The sequence below is a fragment of the Agrilus planipennis genome, unplaced genomic scaffold, assembly GCF_000699045.2.
Source record: "Agrilus planipennis isolate EAB-ADULT unplaced genomic scaffold, Apla_2.0 scaffold53, whole genome shotgun sequence".
Lineage (NCBI taxonomy): Eukaryota > Metazoa > Arthropoda > Insecta > Coleoptera > Buprestidae > Agrilus > Agrilus planipennis.
This window is the reverse complement of record NW_020438880.1, coordinates 793,613-806,864: the sequence shown is the minus strand read 5'-3', so window position 1 is coordinate 806,864 and position 13,252 is coordinate 793,613. Positions and strand designations below refer to the sequence as shown.

General features: G+C 31.1%; 2 protein-coding genes across 3 annotated transcripts; one reads left to right on the top strand and one right to left on the bottom strand.

Annotated features, from left to right (window-relative positions):
* The first annotated feature begins 1,512 nt into the window (after positions 1–1,512).
* Positions 1,513–3,326, top strand: LOC108733129 (UPF0587 protein CG4646). Of its 2 annotated transcripts, XM_018464185.2 has the most exons (3): positions 1,513–2,092; positions 2,149–2,394; positions 2,449–3,326. In XM_018464185.2, the coding sequence occupies exons 1-2, from the start codon at positions 1,843–1,845 to the stop codon at positions 2,379–2,381; spliced, it is 483 nt and encodes a 160-aa protein (XP_018319687.1). In that variant the 5' UTR covers positions 1,513–1,842; the 3' UTR covers positions 2,382–2,394; positions 2,449–3,326. The 2 variants fall into 2 exon arrangements, with proteins under 2 accessions (XP_018319687.1, XP_018319686.1); XM_018464184.2 differs by having other exon boundaries at positions 1,515–2,092; positions 2,149–3,148.
* A 14-nt stretch (positions 3,327–3,340) lies between these two features.
* LOC108733128 lies at positions 3,341–13,012 on the bottom strand. Its single transcript, XM_018464183.1, has 6 exons — positions 12,905–13,012; positions 10,046–10,169; positions 9,724–9,984; positions 6,427–6,728; positions 4,562–4,859; positions 3,341–3,478 (listed from the first exon to the last, which is right to left on the bottom strand). The coding sequence occupies exons 2-6, from the start codon at positions 10,134–10,136 to the stop codon at positions 3,468–3,470; spliced, it is 963 nt and encodes a 320-aa protein (XP_018319685.1). The 5' UTR covers positions 10,137–10,169; positions 12,905–13,012; the 3' UTR covers positions 3,341–3,467.
* Positions 13,013–13,252: the final 240 nt, after the last annotated feature.

The window sequence follows — 13,252 nt, the reverse complement described above, 5'->3', positions numbered from 1 at the left end:
TTGGAAACCAATTAAAAGTTGCGTTTGCGAAACTCCTCGAAAGATTTCACGAAATAAATGGAACATTTCCTCAGAAAATTATAATATTTAGAGATGGCGTAGGTGACGGACAACTAGCCCATTGTCGTGACTATGAAGTGGCTCAGTTCGAAGAATGCTTGAAGAAATATGAATTGGATAATACCAAAATATGCATGGTAATGTTTAAAAATTGTTTATTTTTGTCTTTAAATAATTATTAATTTCTAAATGCAGGTTGTGGTTCAAAAGCGAATAAATACTCGTTTGTTTCTGAAAAGTAGGGACGGTTTGGAAAATCCGCCTCCGGGTACTATTATGGATAGCCAAATAACACGACGTAATTGGTATGACTTCTTTTTGGTACCACAAAATGTAAGGCAGGGTACGGTCACCCCCTCTCATTATGTAGTTGTATATGACGCTTGCCAAATAAAACCAGATCATATGCAAATGTTAGCGTACAAATTGTGCCATCTTTATTATAATTGGCCTGGCACCATTAGAGTCCCCGCCCCTTGTCAGTATGCTCATAAATTGGCCCAGCTTGTTGGCATCCATATCCGTTCAGAACCATCCAATAAGCTTATGGATCGCCTTTATTACCTTTAAAAATACTTTATTGACGGCATTAGTTACTTATTATAAGTTACCTGATACATTTACGTTTATAATTATTTTGGTTCATACTTTTTCGTTTTTTCGTTAACAGTTTACTGTTAGGTGTTTCTTTGTCTTATAATTTACGGAAGGTGTTTAATGATTTTCTTGAAAGTATTTTAATTGATTTCGTCCATAAAAAAGAAAAAAACAAAAGTTTCTTATAATTAATATTTACTTTTTATGTTTTTATGAAAAAACGTTTTAAATTTTCATTGTGTATTATAAGGTAATTTGATCTGACTTGAAACAAATACTTCAAATATAACTGTAAAAAGAAGAAAACGAAATATATATATATTTTTGTATTAAAGTTTATCTGTTTGAGAGTCACATAAAGTGTGTTGTTAAAAAGTACAATTTGTCAAAAAATATGTGAACGTCATGTACGTAGTCCGTAATTTACAACAGTTAGGTATTATTAGTAAGTATAATTTGTTAGATTTCTCTCACTGCCATGTTTGCTACACAAAAGAAATATGTTTATTCCTTCTTTTTGTATTACTTGTCTAACGTGTAAGAAATAATCGTTTTTTATTATCTGTTTGATAGTCACATAAATTGTATTGTTAAAAGAGTGCATTTTGTCAAAAAATAAAAATTAAACTAAATGATGTATATGTAGTGTCCGTGATTTTTAACGATAAGTATGATTTATTGTACAATTTTCTTTACTGTTACAGTTAATAATCAGTTTTCATTCCATCCTTTTTGTGTTACTTGTTTCATATGTGAAAAATAATTACTTTTTATGACAGAATAAATTATTTTTGTTAAGACTTGTTTTATTTTAAATATTTACTAGCAATTCAAAATTGCGAAAGAGTTTCTACTTCTAAAGAAACTTGTGAGTATCCTGATAAGTGGTAAGGAAATGGGGTAGTCGTCATTTTATAAATTTTTACCACAATAAAAGCCCAAAAACCTGCTAGTATGGTAGAAAGTAACCGCGGAAGCCTATTGAATAAAGGCGGATTTACTATCACTATGTTTACACCACATTTGTAGCGATGAAAACATAACCTGAATCGTACCTGAATTAAGATCATAGAATTAATAAGATAGTCGATTTTCTAGAAGAAGAGTCCAATCATCCCAATTATTACTTAAGACTGTTAAATAAAAGCTTCGGATAATAAGTTGGGGCCGGTTTAAAGTTAAATTATGGGAAAGGTCAGCTTACAGATTAAAGCAACGTTAGAAAATGTCGACGAAATTGCTCCAAATCACCCCGATTACAATTATCTCTTGAAAATGAAATGTACAAATTGTGGAGAAGTCTCAGATAAATGGCATGATGTTTCAGAAGCACGCACTTATCCCACAAAGATGGGAAAAAAAGATACTCACTTTTTGGCTAAATGCAAATTGTGTGGAAGAGAAAGTAGTGTTGACATTGTTCAAGGAAGTAATGGTAAGCAGCTAAAAACTAACTATCGAATATAAAATGTAAAATTTCAATGATCCCAGGAAGCTACACACTTGAGTGCCAAGGCAACTTCAAATCCATCGTAACTTTTGAATGTAGAGGTTTTGAACCCATTGAGTTTTCACCAGGCCCAGGCTGGAAAGTTAAAGTTAGGGAAACTGGAAATGTATTTGATGCTGACTTAAGTGAAAAAGAATGGGTGGAGTATGATGAAGAACTCGGGGAATCGTTTGGAATTTATGAATTTGCAAGTCAATTTGTTAAAGTTAAATAATTTGAATTGAATTGTAGGTAGACAAAGAAAATATTATATATTTTTTGTTGCTTTTTCATGATTTTAGTAAAAGGTGAAACCTCAACTTTGGTTATTACAGTAGAAAATATGAGATAGAAGTTGGGAGTTCTATTTTAAACACTTACAATGCATTCGAATGATCACTTAGCAAATACTTTCAACATGTATATGTTGTAAGTTAAGAATATTTATAAAAACTAACTTGGAATATTTTGGAAGAAGTTTCAAACTGCTGGCTCATTAAACTATACTTTAGTTAAGAACGTGTCTCATTACGAATTTGTTTCTTCACATTTTAAACATTTTCACTATTACAGTTTAATGCGTCGTACAGTTTTATTTTACATATATTTACTAGTATTTAATATAAATTAAGAGAATGAACAGAAAAAGATAAGGTTATAGTCTTTTTGAATTTGAAGTATTTTACTCAATTGACAGTACACGCCACCTGTTTTACTAAATGTTTACTACTTTAAAACTATATTTACCAGTGGCGCACTGGAAACAGTTCTCAACGGGTTTCTGAAGAAAAAAAACTGTAAATATCAGATTAAAGTTTATTTAATTATAATAAAAGATCTTTGTACAATATTTACAGTTTGCAAATGTCGTAATTTACTGTATATATTACAGAAATAATGTACAAAACTCTGTTTCTTTTTAAATAAATAATTTTTATCACACGTGATAAATGATAAATCGTACATACATGATTATAGTTATAAAGTGTTTTTTTTTAATTATGGAATGCGACACAACTACAAATTTGTTTTCAAAACATGAAGTTGTTTCGCAGAATTATTTATTTTTTTATACGTCGCTGCCGATTTTTGGCAATTATAAAATTAAAATAAGTGACTTCTTTTGAACAATGTGTTTATACAAATTAATAAATAATGTTGAGTCGTGGCAGTATAATTACAGCAGTTCTTCTTGATTGATGCTGCTAATTGTAAGATGTTTCCAAAACATTTTGAAGTGCCAGTTTGATAAAATAAAATAAATGTTGATTTATAAAGCAGTCAGTCCACAAACGATTATATAGTGTCTTAAATTAGGTGTTTATAGGGCAGCTGTAAAAAGAAATTTTCCATATTAAAAATACATTTGTTAAGGTCTAAATTTGCAAAAAATACATGGCATTTCTACGAAAAGCGCGCATATTTTTGACAGTACATCCATTCAGACGTTTCGTCGGATACGTTTTTTGGCTCTCTCCGAAAATGGTTTCTAATAGTTAAATAAATGTATCCATCACTGAAGATGCCTTTATGGTAACAGACGAAACAATACTGAAAGAAGAGGCATCTGGATTTCATTAAAATCCTCACAAGACGAAAATAGTAGGAAAAAACTTCGACGTTTATTATGTTCAGTATTTTTTGCAAAGCGTAACACTCAAAAAACAAAGATACAAAAAACTAGTCAGAGGACAGCTCAAAAACTAACTACATTCTACTACAGAAAAACACATACATAATACACTAAATAAAAATATACCGCATACACTACGAAAACTACAAAAGGAGATGTAATAAAAGAAAAAAAAACAACTAGTGTAAGGGATCTTACCGACTTTTAAGACTGGTTGAGTTGGTAGGAAGATGAATGGAAGGGAATGTAGAAGTTCCGCTTGATTTTGTTTCAATTACGAAAATTGATCATTTATTAGAAGTGTACATTGTTTTTCCATTTATTATTTCCTGGTTTAGCTTTTGCTTGATATATACTCTTACAGAATAAATGATGAGGTTTTTATGATATTTCTTTCGTAGAAAACTCAATGTTTTCAACATTTTTATATTTCCAATTAAAAAATGCGAACAAAAATCAAACATTTTATTATTCTTGTTGATACCGGAATGTTTAGTGATAACAGTTAATGTGAATTAGTTTTTATAAAATTGGTAAAGATTGATAAAAACTTAATTTTCTGAATGAATATGAATGTAAAAATAATTTAATAAAAAATCGAGTTTGTATTTGCAACTCGACAAAAAAGATGGCAGGGGTGACCACCTCCAATATACCATTAAAAAGTGCTGTCCTTTTTCAAAAAAATTCAATAACATTTTTAAAAATTATTTCAAAAACTCATTCGACCATCGATAATATTATCAAGCGGGATGATCATGTTCGGGGCAGGAAAGACTTACCGAACGGTCTGATTGGGTGTTTATCCCATAGGTAAGTCCTCTTGACAGGAGAAAGATAAGAATCTCTGAGATAGAAAGGGGACTTTCCCCAACCAGTGTATGGTCTGTAGGGTCGTAGTTCGGGGTAATTCCACCACCAGGGGTCGCGAGTAATTGAGGAAACGGGTAGGAAAGGGGAAGGATTTAACAGGTCGTACCATAGGAGTCTCTTACTTGGGCGAAGGCCTCCGCGAGAGTAAATCGGTTGACCGAAATAGTTGAAAGCTACTTCACTTGGTCGAGGAGCGAATTCGCCAATCTGAAATTAAACAGAATCTTTCAAAAAACTCAGTTCATATTAGACATGATACTTTCGAAAAACATACAAACATATTACGGTATGTGGAAACTTCAAAAATATTTTTAAAATATCGGAGAGCAAGAATTCACATTCGTCGTTTAGTCCTCTTACACAACGTTAGAGAAAAATAAATATACTATAATTAATAATTACCATGTGTTTTACTTGATTTCAATATTATAATTTTAAACGATATCTGCAGACACCTACCAAGTTTAATAAGTTAACCAAATAAAGCACCCAACTTTAAATGTTTTGTATTATTTAAGCAGCAGCTTTGTTCTCCTCGCATAGTCCGTTACTATGGATTATCCGAAAAATAAACCAGGTAATTTTTAAAGCACAACTGACTCTTTACACTTGGGTAATTTGCAGACCATAACCAGGTAATTCGCACTTTATTTGTCTTACGCACATTATTAAAAATACTTTAACTGTTTACAAACCATTTCATAAGAGAAAACTATCTCGATTATTTTAAGATAATTTAAAATAATTCCCTTATTGTTTTATTTGATTATGATGTTTGAGTTTAAAAAAATACAAGTCCTTAAGTATAATAAAATATGTAGTGAAGTTTCAAAATAGTTGACGTCACTTGTATACATAAAAACAAAATAAAATTAGAATACGTACATCGTAGCCTCTATAACGGGACATGTTGGCCTTGCCAGTGGTCTATTTCTAGGTTTGCTTGGTTTGAAAAAAGAGGGAAAAGGGGAATCGCGAGAGACAACACTTCGTTCGAAACTGTTGGCTACTACGAAAATTTTTGTGAAGTTTATACTATTGTTGGTCAGGGGAGAGAGAGAATTGAATCGGTGGGAGAGGTGACTTGAGTGGGAGAAAAGATCGAGGTAGAAGGGGTTTCCAAATAAAGGATACTTTGACGCTCTATTCAAGGTTTCATTAATAAAATGACGCGTCTCGGGTTTCATTATTTGGCAATGATATTTTTTGAGATTTTGCTGATTCTTTTTTTAGATTCTGGCCGCACTTTTGTACTCCAATCTGTTTATCAATTACGTAAAACTCAAAGACAAATTAAATCCGTATGTCTGACATGTTTTTTTGGAAGAGTAACTGTTTTTTAAATTGTTTGAATAACTTATCATCGAAAACACAATCGTTTCATTAATAGTTATTGACGTAGTTTATTTTTCCTTTTACTAAATCTATAGTTTACGTACTGTGGTTTATTCATTTTGCGATCAAGTTTTAAAAAAGCATTATCGTATTTCGTTGGTATAGTATCCATTTTTTTTTTAATTATAGTTTTGATGCCATTCCATATTAGACAATAAATAAATCAAACACTAATGTTGTACTGTTCCTACTTTTATTGTCGGTCTGGTTTCAATTTACGAAGTCATTATCAATACTGCACAATAAAAGTAGGAACAGTGCAAATATTACTGCTTAATTTGATCATTCTCTGTATTTAAGACTGTTTGAGGAATGCCTTATCAAAAAAAAAAAAAAAAGAAAACGAAATAATAAAGAATACATATGTAAAAGTACTTGCCTTGATTGGGGTGGGCGACCATTTATCGTATGGGAACAAGGATCTTCCAGGGAATAGTCTGTCTAAGTCGGACAGGCGGTTAAGATGATCTAACCAAGAACTGTGGGGTTCCCATTTGTCTTCGAACGGTAGCTTGGGCCTCTTACTGTAAACCAAGTATAGAGGATAGCGACTGAAGGGATAGGTTGTCCTAAAGTTGTCGAAGGCAGATGGATATCTACGTTCACGTTCTGCCTTACGAGCCAAATGGTCTTTCCATGCCGCTTCTGCATCGAATGGCCTTAGTTTTGGGATGTGAAAAACTACGAACACGGAAGGAATAATTAATTCATATTCCTCGATTTTAAAAAGGCACAACATACAGACAACTAGCAAGTAATATATACATGGGAAGGTATTTATAGTCAAATGCGAATATTTTGTTCTGTGAGTATGTTGTATCTAAACTACTTCAGATAATAAAGCGGTACTAAAAAGATGGTAAAACTTTTGCCAATCCATTATAAGTGGTACATCTTCTGGATTAAAATTAAAGTTCTAACATGATATTTTCATTTGACTTTATGTGAAAGTTGAAACACTGAAAAACAGGTCGATTTCTTACTTGACATTTTTTTAAAATGGTATTTATAATTTTTTTTTTTAATTTAATATCTTTTTCTTGTTTAACCATCACGTAATACCTATGTGGATATTGACAAAATGAGCAAATAAAATTTATCCAAGCTCCCTAATGCAAAAGAACGCCTTTGTAGATTTTTTGAATATTTATGCCATTTTGAAACTGACCATTTGTCATTCAATTCAGCGAAATTAATATTTAACACCAATGTTTTTCTTTAAACTAATTTTCTTTCCGAGCATATAATGTCTAATTAAAAGTAAATAATTTATTTTACTGAAGAGTGGAAGGTATTTAATAAATTTGAATGTGAAAAATTGATACAATTTAAATTCAATAAAAATTATCAAACATTAATTTGATTATTTGATAGTAATGTAACTTACAATGGTATAACACTTGAGCTATAAAAGTAAGAAACAAAAACAACACTTAAATGATGATGGGAAAGGCTAATGAGAAAGTTAGTATTTTTTAATAAATAAACTAAAAAAGGTAAAACAGGTAAAAAAGCAGATTTCTTACCTTGGTTGGGTGTGCTGTGTCCACCCACTTAAAAAAAATAAAAATCGGATCGCACTGTTCCATCGCGAGTTTATTTTCGCCTCCTCAAAAATGTTTGAGGCAGATTAGGAAGGGAAAAGGGAATGGAATAATGAAGGGAAATAAATGCAGCAATAATAGTGACATCGCCCTTGCAAATGCTGGAGCAAACAGAAATGGTGCCATGTTGTTAAAAGCAATAAGCTTAATAAGCATAATATATCGATTATACTCAGGTAATTAGTTAAAAATCATCGTTATCGTGAATGAAAGTAGAAGAACAAAAACTAAACTTATTCCTTTCGTTTATCTGAATTCTCGTGAGATAAAATAATTTAATTATAATTGTTGGTGAAGGCGCCAGGCATATTTTTCTATTAGTAATTTTGTAAAAAATTGTAGAAAAGGAAGTATTTTTTTTTAAACTGTATTATTACTTTTTTCAATTTTTAGTTCCAAGCTGCCAGTATGCCTAAGTAATGATAGATAAAAGAGTTATAGTAAATGAAATTTCTAATTTCAGTAAAATTTGAAACATAAAATTAATAGATGGTAGAAATTTTTCTTTTTGTAGCTTAAGAATTAAACAAAATGTTTGATTAATACCGAATATATTTAACAAAATCGTAATTTATTTATGAAGATGTTGACGTGAAGATGTCAAAAATTAGTGTTTGAAAAACATTGTGTATATTTTTAGACAAATTAAGGTATCAGTTACAAGGTACGATATTTGTTTCAGTTGTTGAAAGTTTAGTTTCAGTTCTTCTCGTTTTTAAAAATTATTAATTTTTTTTAATAATAGAAACGGGGAGAAATTTATAAGAGTAGCTCAAGCGTTTGCCGGGCAATTTCAAATTGGCTGTTTTGTACCATTTTATTTATTTTGTAATATTGTTAAGGAAACTTTGATGTACATTATTTACAAACTCAATAGAGAAAAAACAGTCACAGAAAACGACAATGTGTTTATAAGCTAGTTTCGTACAAACATGACACACTTGATTTGAAGTACTTTTATGCCTAAATCACACCTCCCAAAGTAATATTATAACACAATTGTATTAAGGGACTAATAAATATTGTAGGTAATACCTAATAAATTGCTTTTTAATACTACATTTTTTCGTAAAACATCTACTATTTAGATAAATTATATCAAATTANTTATTAATTAATATAAAAATAGAAGAGGTGTTGTATTAGATACATGACATGTTGTCAGATGGTACTTTAGTTAGTATACAGAAAGTATAATTGTTTTACGATAAAAATTAGAACACTTGGTAATGCACTTTCATATAACGTATATAAGTAGTATTTTATGTATTATAAAGACGATGAAATTGTTACAAAATTTTAACTAATTCTAATTTTGTTTTATTGCGACGTGACCACGTGAAATCGACGGTTTTTTTCTTTAAAGTTAATTCTTGAGATGGTTTTTAACATGAATTTTGATTCTAGAGAGAGGCATTTCTGCGGTGTCCTAGGTATACGAAAAATTCGATTAGTAACCATGAAAAATTTTTTTGGCTATTTCGGGGAGCTAAATTACAAAAACCAGCTTATGCATTTTCATCCACAGTTAAATGTAGGACGATTCTGTGTCATATGCACATACATTTTATGACGCATTTTAATTCTTCAGACTTTGATCAGCTTTCCGCTAAATTGTTTTTACTTTACGATTCTAAACCGAAATTAGAACAGGATGCAAGATATATATATATATAGGTATATATACGTAAAAATCGTCAGCCACAAAACAATTTATTAAATAAGTGCCAAATAAATACTAGTCGTTTTATAAATAAAAATGCGCCCACGACCTTTTCGTCATATGTCAAAATTAATAAGGAAGAAAGCTATTACAAGGGACATAAATATTTGTCAAATGAGTTTAAAATAACACAGAAACTATCTATCGTTTGTATATATTTTTTAAAAATCCCATAGGTTTATTTTCAGTTTTCGGAAATTGTATAGTAAAATTGAGATATTAAAACGAAAACTTTCGCAATAATCAATAAATAAATGTGCCTAAAATTTGTGATTGGAAAAATGTTCATAAGTGCCAGTTTCTGCAATTTAGTTGTTAATGTGAAATTTAGCGCTCTGGGTTGACTTACCAGGTCGGTATCTTTCGATAGGATTGTAACCGTAGTTGTGTGGGTAAATGGCACGTGGAGAGTATCCATAGATATCCCTGTGAACGGGGTCGTAGCGATATCCAGCAGTGTTAATACGTTCAGCGGCGGCAGACGGCTCGTCGTAGATGGATTTTCCATAGGGCCAGGTCGAACTGAACTCGGGAAAGTCTGAAATTGGGCGGAAAATGCCACGGGGTCTGCTGTAGTAGGTGCTCTCCGGAGCCCTCAAGTCATCCGACCCTAACAGTACAAAATACATTTTTATTACAATTCAATTAATAAGAAAGATCCTTTTTCTCACCTTTAAGAGATCTGACAAAAGACTGCCAGAATTTGGCTTTTTTTGATGCCGATTCATTTCGGCTTATCATTTCTAAGTGGTTTTTAAACATTTTTGGTCGATTTCCTTTTTAGTCGCTCGATCGCTGAAAAAGACAAGACAAACAAAAATCTTTAGTAAAATTGAAAATAACAAACTAGGCTTAAAATTAAGATTCACATTAGATTGTAGTAGCATTCTGAACGGTATTTTTGCTCCTATTTTTAACGCGAAAATGTATTTGATATTTGTTACTAAAATTCTGATATGACTTAATACAGGTTAAAATTTATGGTAATTGTGGCACACGTATCCATTCCAAATATTTCGAAATTTTTTGCTATTTTGGTTCGGAGGCAATATGAGTCACTTGTCGTTTTTGCAATTTGGCACCATTTGTACAATCTTGTTTTCTTACTAACATGCATTAGCCAATTCATTGAGATATTTTCAAAAATTATTCCATAGGTTGAAATATTCTGATGTTTCTATTTCACACCAAATTTAAATTAGTCCACTTTCTTGGGTTGACAATGTCATCAAATTATTTGTTACAAAATATTCTTTATAATTTAAAAATTCAAGCGTAGAGTAAACTTGTAATGTGATCTATTAAGATTGTAAATACAAGTCAAAATGGAACAGCTTTAAGGAGTTGAGAAGGAAATTAGTATTCGCCTGATGGAAAGAGAATTGATTGAATACAAACAGAATTTAGGTTTTCTAATTGCTGTAGTGCTATAGCGCGAGAGAGACCTTCACTAAAAATAGGGATCCTTGGAAGCATTCCCGAGATGCATGCATTCAGTAATTCAAAAATCCACTTATTATACAAACTTTCAGAAAAATGTAAATTTTTTTAGAAATAATATTAGCTTATTAATAAAAAAGTATGAATATCTTTGTCTTATAATTTACGGAAGGTGTTTAATGATTTTCTTGAAAGTATTTTAATTGATTTCGTCCATAAAAAAGAAAAAAACAAAAGTTTCTTATAATTAANATCTCAATATTGAATGTTTCTTTAAAAATTATTGCGTTTCTTAATTAACAATTAAATTTGTAAAATCAACTAAAATACTTAGTAAATTTATTTCTGCTTGGATATTATTTTTACAAATTTGGGTCCAAATTATCATTTTTATTATTTTCGCTTATGAAGGAAGGGGCTAGTGAGATAAATTGTAAATATCGCTTTAATATTTACGTAAATTTTCCTTTTTCATTTTCTCCGTGTACATTAATAGATACGCATGCTATTTTGGATAGTTTATGTGGGCTGTCAATTGGTAAAATTTTGGGTTTATTTTTTTAAATAGCCAAGTGTAAAATTCGAAGAAAACCGAACCTGACGTTTTTCGCGTGGGTTATATTATTAATACACTTTATAGCCACAGTATACAGATACAGTTATTACTAAAAAGATCGAATGGCACGCGTGTGCGTACTCAGTGGTTCGGTTATAAATTGCACATTATGACTAATCTTAAACACATCATGCTTAATATTGGAAAACATAAATTTGCGCAGTGCATATGTGTTACTTAAAAGCTTTACATATATAGAAGACATTAAATCAAATTGATTAAGGTAAATCGTTTTAAATTATAAAATAATTTCGTTGACATTTATTATAAGTACATCTAATGCTTATATTAAATTTTTAAATTCATTTAAAATGTTTAAACTAATTGGAAAAAATCAATCTTGTTAAGTCTAAATATTTTAGAAAATGCCATTGGACATGAAATTTAATGCAGTATTTGTCTATAAAATCTCATTGCAGTTGATGGCAAGTTTAAACTGAAAATTCGTGATCGTACAATTTAATTGCTACTATTCCCTTAATTCCCGTTTATAGTTCCCAGCTCCGACAGGTGTCCGACATATTATACAGTTCATATAATATTGTATCAATTCCAGTGGGTTGTAAAAGCCTATTGCGTAAGATACACCGTAAATTACAAATTTAACTTGCAATGTTCTAAGTTGGCTATGAACCAGAACTTCTACATATAGTTTTGTGTTTATCACTTCTCTATATTGGCATTTGTTAAAGTCGTCTGTAACAGATCCGCGTTTAACCGCGCTCTTTCTCTTTGGATTTATCTGCGAAACGTAGCAGAAGAAAATTATATTTTTATTATTATAATAAAGAAAATGTATGACGTAAATGGTCGTCAAGTAATGTTGAGATAACAGCGGGACTTGAGACCAGATAGAAAATTGAGTTGAAGCATATTTTTAGAACTTTTTTCATCTGAGCGTCTGTTTTTCATAAATATTTGATAGGAGATTTGGCCGGGCGCAACCAATATAGGCCACGTTTAAAATTGGAACACCAAAAATAACCCGGTAACGAGTCAGGGTGTTACTTAAATTATTTTTCGACGCTCCGACTCTTAACAAATCTCGCCAGTGAAACGTTAACAAACAATTTTTGCTATATATCGTATGTCTCAGAAACCTTAATCTCAACCGAATCAACTAACAAATACATGCGTTGCATAAAAGATTCTTTAAATGCTAGTCGCACAATTATCATGTTATATAACAAAATTGCCTATGTAACAATAACATTGATACACAACACAAAAAAGTCACTGAAAATTCTTATTGTTTGGACACTGCTTCACACAAAAGTAATTAACAAAAAAAATAAAAGAATCTGTTAAAGCCACATATTACGAAAAACCAATCTTATTACTTGTTAAGAAACACGAAAGACTGGTACCTGATATTACAGTTAAAAGTCTTAATAGATAATAATTGCGAAAGGTAAAAAAATTTTTTTTGTTTCCAAATTATTTATCTTAATGTCACTACTACAGAAATACTGACCTAAAATTAATTGAGAAGTGGACACGTCGTCGTTTGCGGCGACTGCTGTTCGGCACTAACTGTTTGAGCGTCGCGATGCCCAGCGTCCGTACGGGTATTCGCGATTCTGTGTTGCGAAGGGGGAGGGTGGTAGGTATAGACAGCTGTTGGAGGAGGTTCGTGCTTTGGCCATAACTCCATTCAAGGATTCATTATGTCGAAAAATTTGTGTATAAGGATCAGCATAGACGTCAGTATCCGTCCAAATTGTTGTGTGTGTGCGTTGCTTGTTCTTGAGTGAAATGACGAAAAGCGCGCACGTCAGAAAGTGACGTCATTTATAGCTTTTCAAAATGAAAATTTGACACT